An 18,412-nucleotide genomic window follows, 5' to 3' on the forward strand; every position below is an offset into this window, starting at 1 on the left:
CTGTTCCCTTTTTCCCTCTGATTAGTCCTCTATATCTCTCTCTGTTTTTGTTTCTGTCTTTGTCGGATTCTTGTTTGTGTTATTCATGCCTGAACCAGACTATCGTCATGTTTGCTGCAACCTTGTCCTGTCGGAATCTGCCGGTCCATCTGAGCCTACGTATGTTTTGTTATTAAAGAAGCCCTGTTTACGTTAGTTCGCTTTTGGGTCCTCATTCACGCACCTCTAACACATATATTAATATGTCGTGTTGATTTGTTATTATGCATGCCTGCATCCTGGGAGAAGGGGAGTGTGTACTTAGGTTTTGCCCTGCGTGCTCGTGTTCAAATCATTTTGATGCACTATGAGAGGTAGGCACGCTTTTTCTGTTTTCTTCAGAAAAGTTTGATTCTTTTAAGTACAAAGTCATACACACAGTGTTTTGTTCATGAATAATGTTGTATATTTAGAGGTTACTCATAAGTGGATGGTATTGTTAAGATGCACTTGTAATTGTACTTTTTAGGATGATATCAATATTCTGAATTCAACATGTGGTTAATAGCTAGCTAAGGTATTAGCAGGCTATTGTATGTGTGAACGATGGCTAGCTCCTCTAATGATCCCAGTCCCTCCTATTGTGCATCTGTTGTAGAAAGAGGCAACAATTCTCAGAACATATGTGCTCTACAAATGTTTTATTTACTTTTGGATGCAGATGCAGGATGCAGAGAGTGAGTTCTGCTTAATTAAATCTGATCTGATCTCAAGTCCACGTCTATAGTCTCAATCAACCACACACAACGCAGAGTTACAGCGGTGCAGTACAGCACCGGTTAAACTAGCTAGCCAGCTACTTAAACATACAAAAAACTCAAATGAAAAACAAAATGTAAATGGGTATAGCTAGGTAACAATGTATGTGGCTAGCTAATTTAGACAGTTTGTCACATTGAATATACATGGGCTATGATTAGCATGCTAATCGATTAGCATGCACCCCAGCGTGGATATTCTTGTCAGATAAACATGAAACTGAACACTGTATGTATGTATTAATGTATCATGATCAAATATTATAGTGAAGAAACATTTTAGACGTGCATGGCCAACATTTAATTTCATAACGGGAGATGATTTTCTCTCACTACATCTCAAAACAGCCACCATGTTTTCCCCCAAAAAATTTGAACGGCAGACTGATCACATTACCAATATCTGTGCTCTGAGTGGAGGATTACAAAAAAATTCCCACTAGGTGGTGCTGCCAATCAAAATTCCCCAGCTTAGAAAAAGTATCTCATTTTCAATAGAGAAATGTTGAAGCAATGATTGCTCGTGCTGCAAAAACATGTTTTTTTTGTTAGGTGCGACTGTGTGTCTTACCATCCTCACTGAAGATGGGAGCAGTGTGGAGGTAGTGTAGGATGCTCCTGTCTGTCTCAAATGGACACTCCATCTGTTTCCACGTCATAAACTCGCCCACCTGACGAGCCAACTCCACAAATTTCTGAAAACAAAATTAACAAAGGACACGCCCCATTAGAGAGAGCGAGAGAGAATAAAAGAAAATCCTACATTTTTAAGTATCAGTATAATATTTGTAGCCTTACCGCAAAATGAACATGGCCATTGGGCAAGCGGTTGGCACATCCCTCATTCAGGAAGTAGATATCTTTGATCAGTAGGCTGAAGAAGGGAATCACAATCTAAAAAAAAGAGAGATAGAAAGAGAGATATATAGAAAAATAATTCATTTAAAGTTTAGTGCACTGGGTTTTGATACAAGAAACTGGGTCAGGTGAGTCCAATAGTTTAGGTCAGAGTTAGATGAAATAGAGAATACTGGGTTGAACTGTAGGCTACCTTCTCCCTGTTGCTATTAGCAGTCTGGGACCTGTGGGCAGCTCCCCTCAGTGCTGTTCTGTAGTTGTAGAAGTTTCCAGTAGGGTCCATCTGATGCTGTATGGGAGAACAACATAGCATTACAAAGATGTCCATGATAAGCATTGGCCCCACCTTATTGTGGCACTAAAACCATGTTTTTAAAGACTGACTGCCCTTAAAAAGAAACTTCTCATTTTGAAAACGGCCTATGTGGCATCTATATGAGTCAGAAACATTTATTCTAGTGTCCAAATTGACTACACAGTGTAAATCGGATGATTTTGGTTGTAAAGACAGTCTCGTCCAAAACAGAGATTTGTAAGATTATTTAAAAAAAATGGTATGTCACGGAATGAAGAGTACCGTAACAGTTTTCCTTGGCATGGCCACATGCCCACATGCTTACGACTGGCAGCATCCAAGTAATCATCCATTTGTAACACAGTGTGTGACCTGAACGTAATGCCCATGGTCAATTTGGTATGACATTTGATATCCCTATGGGGTTAGTTAGGGACTATCATTAAATTACACAATGCACATGGGACAATATGTTAAAAGGTCAATAGGTCCACATTTCAATGACTTAAAAACCTCAAACCAACTATGAATTGTAAAAATTCATATACAAATATTGAAAACATTTAATATGACAACTAAAACATGAGAAACATGAAAATATTGTCCCATTTAAATTGTGTAATTTATTGATAGTCCATAACTAGCCCCAGGGATAGACTTTCCAATGTCAAACTCCCTTTGCCCTGGTCGCACACCAGCTGGCTGAAGCTAATTGGCGAAAGAGGTTGGCTGGTACTAACTAGCCTAGGCAACTTCAAGACAAGACCTGGTTAGACTATTTCAAGTTATTTAGAGGGGTGAGTGACCTTAATTGTGTACTGTTTTGTTAGAGTGAGTGTACAAACGCTTACCACGTGCAAACAAACACACAAGAGACAAGCATATTAAACCACCCAACCCCAAGACAACTCTCGTTTAGCTTCAGTCATAGCTGCTGCATTTCTTAATGACCAAGCCTAAAAACGAGGCCAAATCAGGAAGTTCAGCCCGCATTCAATTCTAATTTAATAGGCAGGTAAAGTGTTTTCTCCATATTCTACCAAGGACATACTGTTCTATATTAGTGAGTTGTACCTCCAGAATGAAGAACTTGGCAGTCTTGGCTTTCCCCCAGGTCTTCTTCAGCCGAGACACAGGACTCATATTCATACCAGCTAGAGTAGCAGACACATGTCAAATGTCAGTATATTGCCAAATATCAGTGTATGATCTTGTATCGTGTGGGATACAGCCGAGACACTCACAGATGATGGCCATGAGGGAGTTGAAGTTGCCGATGTTGAAGCACTCTCTGGCCACATCGATGAAGAACTCAATCACCTGGGCCCTCTGCTTCTTCTTAGCAGGCTGAGAGGATACATAAACAAGCTGGTAGTGAGATATACTGGATGTAAATTAGATGCAAAACTAAATATACTTGGCCCAGTTCTGGGAAGAAAGTATACTGCCTCAGTCAAAATGTGGATCGGAGGGTAGTAATGCTACTCACAATAGGGATCTGAGGGTAGTAATGCTACTCACAATGGGGATCTGAGGGTAGTAATGTTACTCACAATGGGGATCAGAGGGTAGTAATGTTACTCACAATGGGGATCTGAGGGTAGTAATGTTACTCACAATGGGGATCTGAGGGTAGTAATGCTACTCACAATGGGGATCTGAGGGTAGTAATGTTACTCACAATGGGGATCTGAGGGTAGTAATGTTACTCACAATGGGGATCTGAGGGTAGTAATGTTACTCACAATGGGGATCTGAGGGTAGTAATGTTACTCACAATGGGGATCTGAGGGTAGTAATGCTACTCACAATGGGGATCTGAGAGTAGAAAATGCTACTCACAATGGGGATATGAGGGTAGTAATGCTACTCACAATGGGGATCTGAGGGTAGTAATGCTACTAACAATGGGGATTGGAGGGTAGTAATGCTACTAACAATGGGGATATGAGGGTAGTAATGCTACTCACAATGGGGATCTGAGGGTAGTAATGCTACTAACAATGGGGATATGAGGGTAGTAATGCTACTCACAATGGGGATATGAGGGTAGTAATGCTACTCACAATGGGGATATGAGGGTAGTAATGCTACTAACAATGGGGATATGAGGGTAGTAATGCTACTCACAATGGGGATCTGAGGGTAGTAATGCTACTAACAATGGGGATATGAGGGTAGTAATGCTACTCACAATGGGGATCTGAGGGTAGTAATGCTACTAACAATGGGGATTGGAGGGTAGTAATGCTACTAACAATGGGGATCTGAGGGTAGTAATGTTACTCACAATGGGGATCTGAGGGTAGTAATGCTACTCTCAATGGGGATCTGAGGGTAGTAATGCTACTCTCAATGGGGATCTGAGGGTAGTAATGTTACTCACAATGGGGATCTGAGGGTAGTAATGCTACTCACAATGGGGATCTGAGGGTAGTAATGCTACTCACAATGGGGATCTGAGGGTAGTAATGCTACTCACAATGGGGATCTGAGGGTAGTAATGCTACTCACAATGGGGATTGGAGGGTAGTAATGCTACTCACAATGGGGATCTGAGGGTAGTAATGTTACTCACAATGGGGATCTGAGGGTAGTAATGTTACTCACAATGGGGATCTGAGGGTAGTAATGCTACTCACAATCTCCTTCTCCAGTTTCAACTGTTCTGCCTGCGGCTATGGAACCCTGACCTGTTCACCGGACGTGCTACCTGTCCCAGACCTGCTGTTTTCAACTCTCTAGAGACAGCAGGAGTGGTAGAGATACTCTCAATGATCGGTTATAAAAAGCCAACTTGACATTTACTCCTGAGGTGCTGACTTGTTGCACCCTTGACAACTACTGTGATTATTATTATTATTATTTAACCATGCTGGTCATTTATGAACATTTGAACATCTTGGCCATGTTCTGTTATAATCTCCACCTGGCACAGCCAGAAGAAGACTGGCCACCCCTCATAGCCTGGTTCCTCTCTAGGTTTCTTCCTAGGTTTTGGCCTTGCTAGGGAGTTTTTCCTAGCCACCGTGCTTCTACACCTGCATTGCTTGCTGTTTGGGGTTTTAGGCTCGGTGTCTGTACAGCACTTTGAGATATCAGCTGATGTAAGAAGGGCTTTATAAATACATTTGATTTGAATGGGGATCTGAGGGTAGTAATGTTACTCACAATTGGGATCTGAAAGTGGTAATGTTACTCACAATGGGGATCTGAGGGTAGTAATGTTACTCACAATGGGGATCTGAGAGTGGTAATGTTACTCACAATTGGGATCTAAGGGTAGTAATGTTACTCACAATTGGGATCTGAGAGTGGTAATGTTACTCATAATTGGGATCTGAGGGTGGTACTGTTACTCACAATTGGGATCTGAGAGTGGTAATGTTACTCACAATGGGGATCTGAGGGTGGTACTGTTACTCACAATGGGGATCTGAGAGTAGTACTGTTACTCACAATGGGGATCTGAGGGTAGTAATGCTACTCACAATTAGGATCTGAGGGTAGTAATGCTACTTACAATGGGGATCTGAGGGTAGTAATGCTACTCACAATGGGGATGATCTGAGGGTAGTAATGCTACTCACAATGGGGATGATCTGAGGGTAGTAATGCCACATTGCACAACAAAGATGAGAATAACATGTGAAATCATTTACCATGCAGATCTCAGTGGCCACCAGGTAGCACAGCCTGTTGAACCACCTGACATAAGCCTCCAAGTTAGTGGTCTTCTTCTTCTGCTCACTGAAACACGGCTGCAAGAGACACAAGCACACAATCAGGACCACAGAGGGCCACCTTACTAGGCCACCTATCCAGACTTGAGATAAGTAGACTTAACATGGACTTAAGTCTGTGTTTTATTGACTTACAATAAGTCCATGTTAAGTCCACTTCATGACCTTTACCAGAGCTCCCTCTCAGCCAGAGAAGGTTAGCATTTTGATGCCTGTGGCACACCCATTGAAAAGGTGTCATCATACAAATACCTTGGTCTTTGGTTGGACGATAAGCTGTCTTACAAAGTTCATGTAGATAATCTTGTGAGGAAGCTTAAACTGGAATAGTTTTTTTTATTTTCGGAACAGTTTTGAGGCTAGAAGGAAGCTTGTTCAAGCTTGATTATGGTGACTTATTGTATATGCATGCAGCCTCTTCTGTGTTAAAGAGACTGAACTGAGCTTATCATGCATCTTTGCGTTTTGTTTCAAATGCCAAGTTGCAAACCCACCATTGCATCTTGTATCAAATGGTGGGCTGGACCTCGCTTTACATGCGCAGCTACATTTGTATGTGTTTATCTACAAGGCCCCCTCTCTACCTTGGTAGCCTGCTCTCCTTCACCACTAGCAGTTACCAGACTTGGTCTACTAGGTGGTAGCTACTTAAAGTCCCCAGGGTCCTTACCGAGTTAGGCAAGACTGCCTTTTCCCAATGTGCACCGGAGACATGGAACAGTCTGTAAAAAAAATGCTTCACCTAGATGTACTAGTGCCCCTTAGTGAGTTTAAAACTGTGTCGCACAACTGTTGACGAGAGGTGTAAATGTTTTCTGTGGGCCGATCATCTCTCAATGATGTGTTTTTTGTTGTTGTTTGTTGCTGTTTTCATTGTATGTTTAAAGGTAGACTCTTGCGAAATGGTGTTGCCATGAGCAGCGCCGCAGATATTGAGATGAGCGTCATGCTAGACTTTGCTCTCACACAGTCACACACAGTATCTGCCCAAGTGCACGGGCTCGGTTTACGCTGTGTCTCAATGGGTTTCTTCCTTTTTCAATTCCACTATTGAGTCTGAATCAGACCCTCAATGATCATTAAAGGAGTACATTGTTGTCATTTTATGTGGATTGAAAGTGTAAACGATTTCACCATGATAATATAAGTTATAGCTGGACCCAGATCTCAATTCAACATCTATTACATGTTGGTCCAATGTCATTTCATTGAAATGGCGTGGAAAAGTTGATTCAACCAGTGTGTTTGCCCAGTGGGCTGACTGGGTTGAAGCTATAGGTGCTATAGGGGTTTTGTCTGATGTTATGGAGGCATCTATCTAACTACAGACAGACAGACAGACAGACAGACCCACCGACCCACCCCTTCCCTGTGTTAATGTCATCAGCAGCTGGCAGAGACAATGGAAATAGGGCAATTACTGCAGCGAGAGAGAGAGGGAGAGAAAAAGAGAGAAGCACACAGAGAGCAAGAAAGCATCAAAAGACAGGCAAATAAAGAGAGAGAAGTTGCAAAGGAGCAAGAGAGATGGAGAGATAAAAATAACTTAGTGTGTGTGTGTGTGTGCGTGCATGCAACTGTGTGTATGTGACTGTGTGTTGTGTCCAGTCATCATCATTAAAGTGAGCCCCAGGCAGAGCGGGGCCTTAGTGACCTGCTGGCCCCTGAGTGGCCCTATAGAACTGCCTTCTAATTAGTGATGCTGAAACACTCTCTCTCTCTCTCTCTCACACTCTTTTCAAAAGGCAAAAAAATGATTCACACAGCAGTATATTGTAATGTTATTTCCACTGACAAAGTGCCGTATACTATACCTGAGTGCTATCCAGTTTGTCTTTCTGAACAAAGGCTTGTACAAACTCTTCAGGGCCGATGTGACTCAGGTGTTCCTGAAACACACAGAGCAGAGCATAGCGACATGGCCATGGATATTAAATTAATATCAGTAATGGTAGCCAATCAATACAGGAAGTCATGAATCATCGACAAGATATCACATGTCCTTGAATTAACAGATGACCCCTGGTATGCAGCTACATTAGCTCACCCGTTTACTTTGGCTGCATTTTCACAGGCAGCCCATTTCTGAAATGTTTTTGACAAAATATCTGATCTGATTGGTCAAAAGACCAGTTAGTGGCAAAAAGATCCGAATTGGGCTTCCTGTGTAAATGCAGCCATAGGGGCATAGACACAGGGAAAAATTCATAAAGAATCCAAGCATGGCGTGGTAGTCCACAGCACAGATAGCTGTGCACATGTGCGTGTAGAGTCGTCTTTATTATCCCCGGGGGGGTTATTCATTTCGCAGCACGTGGTTAAAAACACATTGAACACATGACAATAAATATACACAAAAACAATATACAGCAATACACAACTACCAGTACTACTACAGCTTATTGAGAAAGCTGATAGCAGCTGGCAGGAAGGAGAGTTCAGACCTAAACTTAGGGAGCCTGCATCGGTGCCCTGAGAAGCAACATAAATTCAACAAACAAGGGATGCTGGGAGTCCCTCAGAATGGATTGCGCCTTACATACGACTTATGACTGATACAGGTAAAAAAAAAGGTGGGTTAAGTTCATGCCAACGATCCTACTACTTTGTTTCACAATGTTACCCAGCCTGAAGTTTAGATCACCGAAACAGCAGATCATATTGAATGTAAATATGGATGCAATGAACGATCTGTAAAAGAGTTCCCCCGGGAAGATAGCATACATATTGGGCTCAAAACTCAAGTTTGCTGTCAAGGAAAGGGCCAAGATATATTTGTATCGACCATCGGTCTCCACTAGCTCACCATCTATAAGAGTCTGCATTTGGTGGCAGTGAGAGCTTCTGGATCTCATTTAACCATACCCTTGGTTTTCGTGACATTAAGTTATTATAAGCAAGAACTCCTCCACCACTGGGCCGTGGCTCACCTCCCCATCCTGTAAAAGACTCACCATAACCAAGTTGTCTGCAAACCTAATGATGTGTCCAGAGTCGTGATTACTCTGACAATCATTACTGTACAGTACAAACAGAGGGGAAAGGACGCACCCTTGTGGTGAACCAGTGGAGGATCGGGAACTGTTGACTCTCACCCTTTGAGTTCTATTGGTTTAAAAAGTCCATCAACCAGCTGACTATGCTAAACTTTACAAAAGCCTCTCTGCTAACACGTTCGGTTACCAAAGGTTTGTTATTAGTAAATATTTAGCCTGATTTCCGGGGTATTTCCTCATTTTCACAGGTCAGTGCAGGAGCTAGGAAACATGTACTATCAAAGCAGTCCTGAAGACGCTCAGTAGCCGTCCACACCTGAACATTTCTTCGTTCAACTTTGCCTCTCTTCATGACCGGTTTTTAAGGTGGGAACGAGTTAAACAGTGCTATGGTCAGACGAGCCCGGTGGCGCTCTGGCAATGGATTTATATGCCCCCTTTACTGTCCCATAACACAAATCCAACGCGTTGCCATGTCTTCTAAGGCAGGCGACGTATTGGTAGCGATTGAGATACTTTTTCAGCAAACAGTGATTAAAGTCACCAATAAAGAGGTTCAGAGCGTCAGGGAGTTGTACTGTAACCTTTGTACGGTCCGGGAGATGGTGTCCGTCGCCTTGTCCCCGTTAGCTCTAGAATGGATGGAGACCGGCGTGACAACTATCTGGGGGAACTCCCATGGTAAGAAAACGGTCCGAAGTGAGACCGATCAAAGTAAAATATCTGGGTCACACGTATGACCACCGTGTTGAGCCATCGTTTATTAATGTAGCGGCAGACCTTTCCACCGTGTTGAGCCATCGTTTATTAATGTAGCAGCAGACCTTTCCACCGTGTTGAGCCATCGTTTATTAATGTAGCGGCAGACCTTTCCACCGTGTTGAGCCATCGTTTATTAATGTAGCGGCAGACCTTTCCATCGTGTTGAGCCATCGTTTATTAATGTAGCGGCAGACCTTTCCACCGTGTTGAGCCATCGTTTATTAATGTAGCGGCAGACCTTTCCACCGTGTTGAGCCATCGTTTATTAATGTAGCAGCAGACCTTTCCACCGTGTTGAGCCATCGTTTATTAATGTAGCGGCAGACCTTTCCACCGTGTTGAGCCATCGTTTATTAATGTAGCGGCAGACCTTTCCATCGTGTTGAGCCATCGTTTATTAATGTAGCGGAGACCTATCCACCGTGTTGAGCCATCGTTTATTAATGTAGCGGCAGACCTTTCCACCGTGTTGAGCCATCGTTTATTAATGTAGCGGAGACCTTTCCACCGTGTTGAGCCATCGTTTATTAATGTAGCGGCAGACCTTTCCACCGTGTTGAGCCATCGTTTATTAATGTAGCGGCAGACCTTTCCACCGTGTTGAGCCATCGTTTATTAATGTAGCGGCAGACCTTTCCACCGTGTTGAGCCATCGTTTATTAATGTAGCGGCAGACCTTTCCACCGTGTTGAGCCATCGTTTATTAATGTAGCGGAGACCTTTCCACCGTGTTGAGCCATCGTTTATTAATGTAGCGGAGACCTATCCACCGTGTTGAGCCATCGTTTATTAATGTAGCGGCAGACCTTTCCACCTTGTTGAGCCATCGTTTATTAATGTAGCGGCAGACCTTTCCACCGTGTTGAGCCATCGTTTATTAATGTCGCGGCAGACCTTTCCACCGTGTTGAGCCATCGTTTATTAATGTCGCGGCAGACCTTTCCACCGTGTTGAGCCATCGTTTATTAATGTAGCGGCAGACCTTTCCACCGTGTTGAGCCATCGTTTATTAATGTAGCGGCAGACCTTTCCACCGTGTTGAGCCATCGTTTATTAATGTAGCGGCAGACCTTTCCACCGTGTTGAGCCATCGTTTATTAATGTAGCGGCAGACCTTTCCACCGTGTTGAGCCATCGTTTATTAATGTAGCGGCAGACCTTTCCACCGTGTTGAGCCATCGTTTATTAATGTAGCGGCAGACCTTTCCACCGTGTTGAGCCATCGTTTATTAATGTAGCGGCAGACCTTTCCACCGTGTTGAGCCATCGTTTATTAATGTAGCGGCAGACCTTTCCACCGTGTTGAGCCATCGTTTATTAATGTAGCAGCAGACCTTTCCACCGTGTTGAGCCATCGTTTATTAATGTAGCGGCAGACCTTTCCACCGTGTTGAGCCATCGTTTATTAATGTAGCGGAGACCTATCCACCGTGTTGAGCCATCGTTTATTAATGTAGCGGCAGACCTTTCCACCGTGTTGAGCCATCGTTTATTAATGTAGCGGCAGACCTTTCCACCGTGTTGAGCCATCGTTTATTAATGTAGCGGCAGACCTTTCCACCGTGTTGAGCCATCGTTTATTAATGTAGCGGCAGACCTTTCCACCGTGTTGAGCCATCGTTTATTAATGTAGCGGAGACCTTTCCACCGTGTTGAGCCATCGTTTATTAATGTAGCGGCAGACCTTTCCACCGTGTTGAGCCATCGTTTATTAATGTAGCGGCAGACCTTTCCTCCGTGTTGAGCCATCGTTTATTAATGTAGCGGCAGACCTTTCCACCGTGTTGAGCCATCGTTTATTAATTGTAGCGGCAGACCTTTCCACCGTGTTGAGCCATCGTTTATTAATGTAGCGGCAGACCTTTCCACCGTGTTGAGCCATCGTTTATTAATGTAGCGGCAGACCTTTCCACCGTGTTGAGCCATCGTTTATTAATGTAGCGGAGACCTTTCCACCGTGTTGAGCCATCGTTTATTAATGTAGCGGAGACCTATCCACCGTGTTGAGCCATCGTTTATTAATGTAGCGGAGACCTTTCCACCGTGTTGAGCCATCGTTTATTAATGTAGCGGCAGACCTTTCCACCGTGTTGAGCCATCGTTTATTAATGTAGCGGCAGACCTTTCCACCGTGTTGAGCCATCGTTTATTAATGTAGCGGAGACCTTTCCACCGTGTTGAGCCATCGTTTATTAATGTAGCGGCAGACCTTTCCACCGTGTTGAGCCATCGTTTATTAATGTAGCGGAGACCTTTCCACCGTGTTGAGCCATCGCTTATTAATGTAGCGGCAGACCTTTCCACCGTGTTGAGCCATCGTTTATTAATGTAGCGGCAGACCTTTCCACCGTGTTGAGCCATCGTTTATTAATGTAGCGGCAGACCTTTCCACCGTGTTGAGCCATCGTTTATTAATGTAGCGGCAGACCTTTCCACCGTGTTGAGCCATCGTTTATTAATTGTAGCGGCAGACCTTTCCACCGTGTTGAGCCATCGTTTATTAATGTAGCGGCAGACCTTTCCACCGTGTTGAGCCATCGTTTATTAATGTAGCGGAGACCTTTCCACCGTGTTGAGCCATCGTTTATTAATGTAGCAGCAGACCTTTCCACCGTGTTGAGCCATCGTTTATTAATGTAGCGGCAGACCTTTCCACCGTGTTGAGCCATCGTTTATTAATTGTAGCGGCAGACCTTTCCACCGTGTTGAGCCATCGTTTATTAATGTAGCGGCAGACCTTTCCACCGTGTTGAGCCATCGTTTATTAATGTAGCGGCAGACCTTTCCACCGTGTTGAGCCATCGTTTATTAATGTCGCGGCAGACCTTTCCACCGTGTTGAGCCATCGTTTATTAATTGTAGCGGCAGACCTTTCCACCGTGTTGAGCCATCGTTTATTAATTGTAGCGGCAGACCTTTCCACCTTGTGCTTCGCCCATCGTTTATTAATTGTAGCGGCAGACCTTTCCACCTTGTGCTTCGCACATTGTTTAGGCATCACGGTCCTGGAGCACAGGAACCCCAAAGTCGTCGATTTCTAAATCAGCGTCTCGATCCTGCTCTGTCAGCCAGGACTCAGTGAATGCCAGAATGCAGGCATTTCGGTACTGTGATAAGCACTTTACAGTTTGTCAGTTTTACAGTACGTCTGAGAGATTGCATATTAGCCAGGGTGTGTGTGTGTGTGTGTGTACGCGTGTGCGTTTGTGTGTGTGTGTGCTGTGGATTGTAACGCTGTCAGGTCGCATATATCCACTGCGGTTTTATTCCCTTTGTTAAATGCCTCGGGCAATCCACTGACTTCTGAGATGATGTCATACTTATCAGATGAGAGCACATGCTTACTCAGGCCTGCGGAAGACGGCCCTTACAATCACACACACCCCGCCCCCACACACACACACACACACACACACACACACACACACACACACACCGACCCACATGGAAGGGCGGACAAACAGACACACAACCCCCGCCCCCCTTCCCCCCACACAGACACAGAATCACATAAACGCATAAAAACACCCCCACACACCAATACACATGAACACACGTCACTCAATCAGTGAGAGTGGGTCGTCCTCCTCCGATCATTTGTTGCTCAGCCCTGTCTGTTCATGTGTCTTTAGAGCACCCTTTCCTATGCCTATTAGTCAGTTGTAGGCTAGAGCTAACAGGGGAGCATTTAAAACTAATACTGGAATAGTTAGCAGGTAATCAAGCCAATGGGAGAACTAGCTGTCCTCTGGGCTGTTTGGAAGATTTCAGTGCTCTCTCTCTCTCTCTCTTTCTCCTCTCCCTCTTTCTCTCTCCAGCTATCTTAATCTAGGCTTTATTGCTGTGTCTGTTCTTTTCTCCCCTCTGCTCTCTCTCTCTCTTAGTGTCATCTCTCCCTACCCTTCTCATCATCTCTCTCCCTTACATCACACCCTTCTCTCATTATCTTTCATCTCTGCTTCTCTCTCTCCTTCTTTTCCCCTTCCACTTCCCTTCATCTCTTTCTCTCTCTCTCTCTCTCGCTCTCCCTCCATGACCTCTATTTAACCCCCGCCTCCCATCCTATCCTTCACCCCCCCTCTCCTTACCAGTTCTATATAGGTGAGTTGCTGTGCAAGTGTGTAAGGGTCGTTGCAGATAGACAGCATTTCCTTCTGGATGGGTGGAGACTTGGTCTTGAAGGCCACCAGCTTGTCAGAGATTGAGGATACAGAGGAGGCATTCACTTTGACGATGCACTCCTCTCCCTGGGCGATGGCTGCAAGCTTCTGGTTCAGGGTCTGCAGGACCTGACTCAGTGTCTTCCAGTACGCCTGGGGAGGACATTATAATGATTAGACAACTAATAATGATCATAAACATATTAAGGATGTTCAACATTAGTATCATCATCAGGAGATAACAAAAATCATCATCATCATCATCATCATCATCATCTTCCCAGACCTCTTTCACACCATTGTTTCTTCTGTGTGCATGGACATGTGTGTGTTCCCCCAGTGTGTGTATGTGTGTCCAGCCCCCAATGAGCTGTGTGGCTGTAGGCTGTTGGGTTGGGGCCAACAGGTCGGGTCTCAGTAAATCACCCACAGTGTGCCATAAATGACCCAGAGTGAGAACACTGCCTGGGCCCAGCTCTGCTCTGCAGCCACAAATAACTGCACATTCATCACCATTAGCCTCCTCACACTCTCTCTCTCTACATCCCTGTTCCTCCCTCGCATCCAACCTCCCTTCACTTCCCCCCCTTCCTGCTCTCCATCCTCCATCCCTTTTTCTACCTCCATCATCATCATCCATCTCTTCTCTCTCTTTCCCTGAGGCTGCAGAGGCAATGCCAAAACCCCTCCCCTTGTTCTCTCTTCTCCTCTCTCTTTCTCTCTGTCCCTCCTCTCTTTCACTTCACTCTCGCCCTATCCCACTCTCTCACCTGTAATGCAGTGGAACAGGATTGTATAACATTGCACTGTTTGTACATTCAGAGCATCACACCCCTTCCCCCTGCTCTCAGTCTCATCTTTGAGACTATGGAGGGTAGCCTCCCTCCCTCCCTCCCTCCCTCTCTCCTCCTCACCTCATCACAGGGTGCTATCCTGTGGATAATGTCTTTGAACAGGCCCACCATCTTCTCCTCTCTGAAGTCTGTGGGGAACGTCTCTGTCCACTCTGTTAGCAGCTGCAGGATCTTGGGACCAAACTTCCTCACTTTAGCCTGGGGGGGGGGGGGGGGGGGGGGGGGGCGCAGGAGAAGAAGACACAGTCAGAGACACTGGGAAGGACAGCTTTCAGTAGGCGTGTCGAAGTGATCAGCAGTAGCTGTGTGTGTTGAGGGACTGTGCATGTGTGTGTAAGCAGTACTGAACGTGTTGAGAGGACTCTGTGTATAAGTGGTCAGTAGGTGTGTGTGTACTGACCATGTCCAGTGGACTCTGGTCCAGCTGCTGTTGTTTAATGCAGGTCTCACAGAGTCTGGCCAGTAGCTCAGGAGGAGAGATGAACAGACGAGCACTCAGCAGGAATGTAAACACATAGGCTTTCTGTGGAAGGCAACACATAAAGTATTTACATTATCATTAACATTACTATTGCTGTTACTATTCCTATTTCTACTACTGATGCTGTAGCCAGTACAACCAGGATAGATTACTGGCCCTCTAATAGTTGTTTACCTCTGGGTAGTAGTCTGTGGTGGGCACAAGGTGCTGGATGAGGGTGTCCAGGGAGGCGGAGGTGATGGGGGGTCCTTCGGCCAGGCAAGCACCAGGCCCCCGGGCCTCCTGAGGGCCCCCTTCATCCTCGATCACCGGGTCAGCCTCAGAGCAGGTGGAGGCCAGGTGGGGGCTGAAGCCACTGGGGGTGAACATGGTGCCTGCTGCTGGGCACACAGTCTGGGGCATTCCTCTCCTGGCTTGAGAGTGAACGTGTAATGGATGAGGGCTATTTAAAAACACACATGCATGGCAGATATATACATATAGACAGATACCGCACAAACCCACTCAACTACACACAACCACAAACACAGGCATGCATACACACACCATGCACACGCCGACTTTCTTTCTCTCTCCTTTTGCTATATCACATTGAGCAGGCAAGATGTTTACCCTCTCGGTCAGAGCATTATCTCTAGTTCAGTCTCCACTACACACTCCTTCCGTTACAACCCGCCCCGCCACAGCCGCAGTCTTCGTCTCCCCCCGCCCCAAAACAGCTGCCCCGTCTCCGAGGACAACGAGAGAGAAGGGATATGTGGGTCACACCGTCGCCGTGGAGACCGTTGCCGTGAGAAAGCGTTCCGTGTCCTCTTTCTACCCCTCATCTCTCTCTCTCTCAACCCTCATCTCTCTCTCTCTGTCTGCTCTTAGACCGTGCTCCGTTACACGTTTTAAAAAATTAAACACATCCCTCTCAATGGGCCAACAAGGTAGTTGTAGTGTGAATAAGCACTTACACTGGAGCAGATATATTAAAGTGAGGTGTTATAGAGATAGAGGCCCACATCAAGACTGCATTATGGCACCATGGGACTTCTTAGCCCACAATAGACACTAATGAATAATATTATATTGAGATAATAGATGGTGGTATGACACTGATTTAGTCAGTGTTAGCTATAAACTAAGCAGCCTCCAAAGAAGGAAGAACAATAGCATGCCAATTCCAGGTATTTATTGTGAATCACTGGCATCAGGTAACAAAAAGGTGTGGCCGACCGAGCAAGCCTATCTGCAGTCTCTCCCTGACCCATGACCATGGGCTTTCTTATGAAAAATAATGTCTTTAGACTGTTTGAAAAACAAACCCACAGCCAGTGTCTTGTTCCCCAGCAGTGGTGAGAGAGAAAGTCAGTAAACACGCAGTGCCAACGGTGAAACCTTTGGCAGGGCAAAGAAGAGGACTCTCTTCCAGATGTAAACATTGCTTGGTCTTCCTGCTTTGCCTACCCAATTTCAAAATGTATACAAGCAGCCTAAACAAACAGAGGCAGAGCTACAGTGCCAGTGCCACAACAGCAGCAATCTCCATGTGAGTGAGTGAGTGAGTGAGTGAGTGAGTGAGTGAGTGAGTGAGTGAGTGAGTGAGAGACGAGGCTGGACTGGGTGTGACAAGGATTTTCACTGTGTTCAGGAGAAGACAAAGCAGATCTCTTGTCCTATTGACATTCATAGGAGAAGGGAGAGATCAATACTTACAGTATAAATGAAGCATAGCATAGCTAGCCTACACACTCAAAATGGCCCTTCAGGGCAGGGACTGTTCAAAAGCATCCAAATCCATTCACTTTCCCATGTAGATCATTGACTAGAAAAGTACACATCTGAGCGTATTCTGAGCGTTGAGTGGCAATATGAACGACTGTGCAAAATCATTTGGGAGCAATGGAGTGGTAGGATTCCTATCACAATATACTGAAAACTAAGGTCATGTTTAACTGGCTGCCCTCTCTCCCACCGGATCTTCTTGACTGACTGGTGTCACTACTGCCTCGGAGGTGAGAGGTCAAGCAGACACCGCCGTGCGAGATCGTGACGGGTGTCTGAAGTTTCCACTCCAAGGCTTCAGCTTCCCTTTGTTCCTCTACCGACACACACACACACAGACACACACACACACACACCTCGCAAGGGGCCCCCCCAACTCCCTACGGGTAAAGCATGGTGAGGGCAGCTGTGGGGATCATTTTAATGGCAGGGACTGGGAGAAAGGGAAAGATGAATGGAGCAAAGTACAGAGAGATCCTTGATAAAAACCTGCTCCAGAGCACTCAGGACCTGACTCACCTTCCAACAGGACAACAACCCTAAGCACACAGCTAAGAAAACCCAGGAGTGGCTTCGGGACAAGTCTCTGAATGTCCTTGAGTGGCCCAGCCAGAGCCCGGACTTGAACCCAAACAAACATCTCAGGAAAGACCTGAAAATAGCTGTGCAGCGATATTCCTCATCCAACATGACAGCGCATGAGAGGATCTGCATAGAAGAATGAGAGAAACTCCCCAAATACAGGTGTGCCAAGAGTGTAGCGTCATACACAAGAAGACTGTAATTGCTGCCAAAGGTGCTTCAACAAAGTACTGAGTAAAGGGTCTGAATACATACGTAAATGTGATTAAATTATATATATTTTTAAACAGGTTTTCTTTGTCATAATGGGGTATTGTGTGTAGATTGAAGAGCGGAAAAAAATGTATCCATAAGGCTGTAATGTAATAAAATGTGGAAAAAGTCAAGGGATCTGAATACTTTCCAAATGTGCTGTATATATTGTACCAGTCAAACGTTTGGACACACGTACTCATTCAAGGGTTTTTCTGTATTTTTACTATTTTCTACATTGTTGAATACGAGTGAAGACATCACAACTATGAACTATCATATATGGAATAATGTAGTAAAAAAAACATTTAAAAATATGTTTAACATTTAAACATATATTTTATATTTGAGATTCTTCAAAGTAGCCATCCTTTGCATTGATGACAGCATGGCACACGCTTGGCATTCTCTTAACCAGTTTCACCTGGGATGCTTTTCCAACAGTCTTGAAGGAGTTCCCACATATGCTGAGCACTTGTTGGATGCTTTTTCTTCACTCAGCGTAGCCTAGTGGATAGAGCATTGGACTAGTATCTGAAAGGTTACAAGATCGAATCCCCGAGCTGACAAGGTACAAATCTGTCATTCTGCCCCTGAACAAGGCAGTTAACCCACTGTTCCTAGGCCGTCATTGAAAATAAGAATTTGTTCTTAACTGATTTGCATAGTTAAATAACGGTAAAATAAAACAATTAAAAACTCTGCGGTCCAACTCATCCCAAACCATATAAATTGGGTTGAGGTCGGGTGATTGTGGAGGCCTGGTCATCTGATGCAATACTCCATCACTCTCCTGCTTGGTAACGTTGCCCTTACACAGTCTGAAGGTGTGTTGGGTCATTGTCCTGTTGAAGAACAAATG

The 18,412-nt window shown here is 44.9% G+C and overlaps 1 protein-coding gene across 1 annotated transcript in view; it reads right to left on the reverse strand.

Moving 5' to 3' along the window:
* Nucleotides 1-18,412, reverse strand: part of LOC110488603 (ras-GEF domain-containing family member 1C) — a 57,835-nt gene that overhangs the window by 12,886 nt on the left and 26,537 nt on the right. Inside the window, exons 2-12 of the mRNA XM_036942735.1 lie at nucleotides 15,121-15,359; nucleotides 14,866-14,988; nucleotides 14,526-14,663; nucleotides 13,540-13,764; nucleotides 7,508-7,582; nucleotides 5,613-5,711; nucleotides 3,195-3,297; nucleotides 3,025-3,104; nucleotides 1,849-1,944; nucleotides 1,596-1,691; nucleotides 1,369-1,492 (exon numbers count right to left, since the gene is read on the reverse strand). Of these exons, the coding sequence (XP_036798630.1) occupies nucleotides 1,369-1,492; nucleotides 1,596-1,691; nucleotides 1,849-1,944; nucleotides 3,025-3,104; nucleotides 3,195-3,297; nucleotides 5,613-5,711; nucleotides 7,508-7,582; nucleotides 13,540-13,764; nucleotides 14,526-14,663; nucleotides 14,866-14,988; nucleotides 15,121-15,348 (1,387 nt within the window). The 5' untranslated portion in view covers nucleotides 15,349-15,359. The remainder of the gene's footprint in view (nucleotides 1-1,368; nucleotides 1,493-1,595; nucleotides 1,692-1,848; nucleotides 1,945-3,024; nucleotides 3,105-3,194; nucleotides 3,298-5,612; nucleotides 5,712-7,507; nucleotides 7,583-13,539; nucleotides 13,765-14,525; nucleotides 14,664-14,865; nucleotides 14,989-15,120; nucleotides 15,360-18,412) is intronic.

This window comes from Oncorhynchus mykiss, chromosome 14, assembly GCF_013265735.2.
Source record: "Oncorhynchus mykiss isolate Arlee chromosome 14, USDA_OmykA_1.1, whole genome shotgun sequence".
Classification (NCBI taxonomy): domain Eukaryota; kingdom Metazoa; phylum Chordata; class Actinopteri; order Salmoniformes; family Salmonidae; genus Oncorhynchus; species Oncorhynchus mykiss.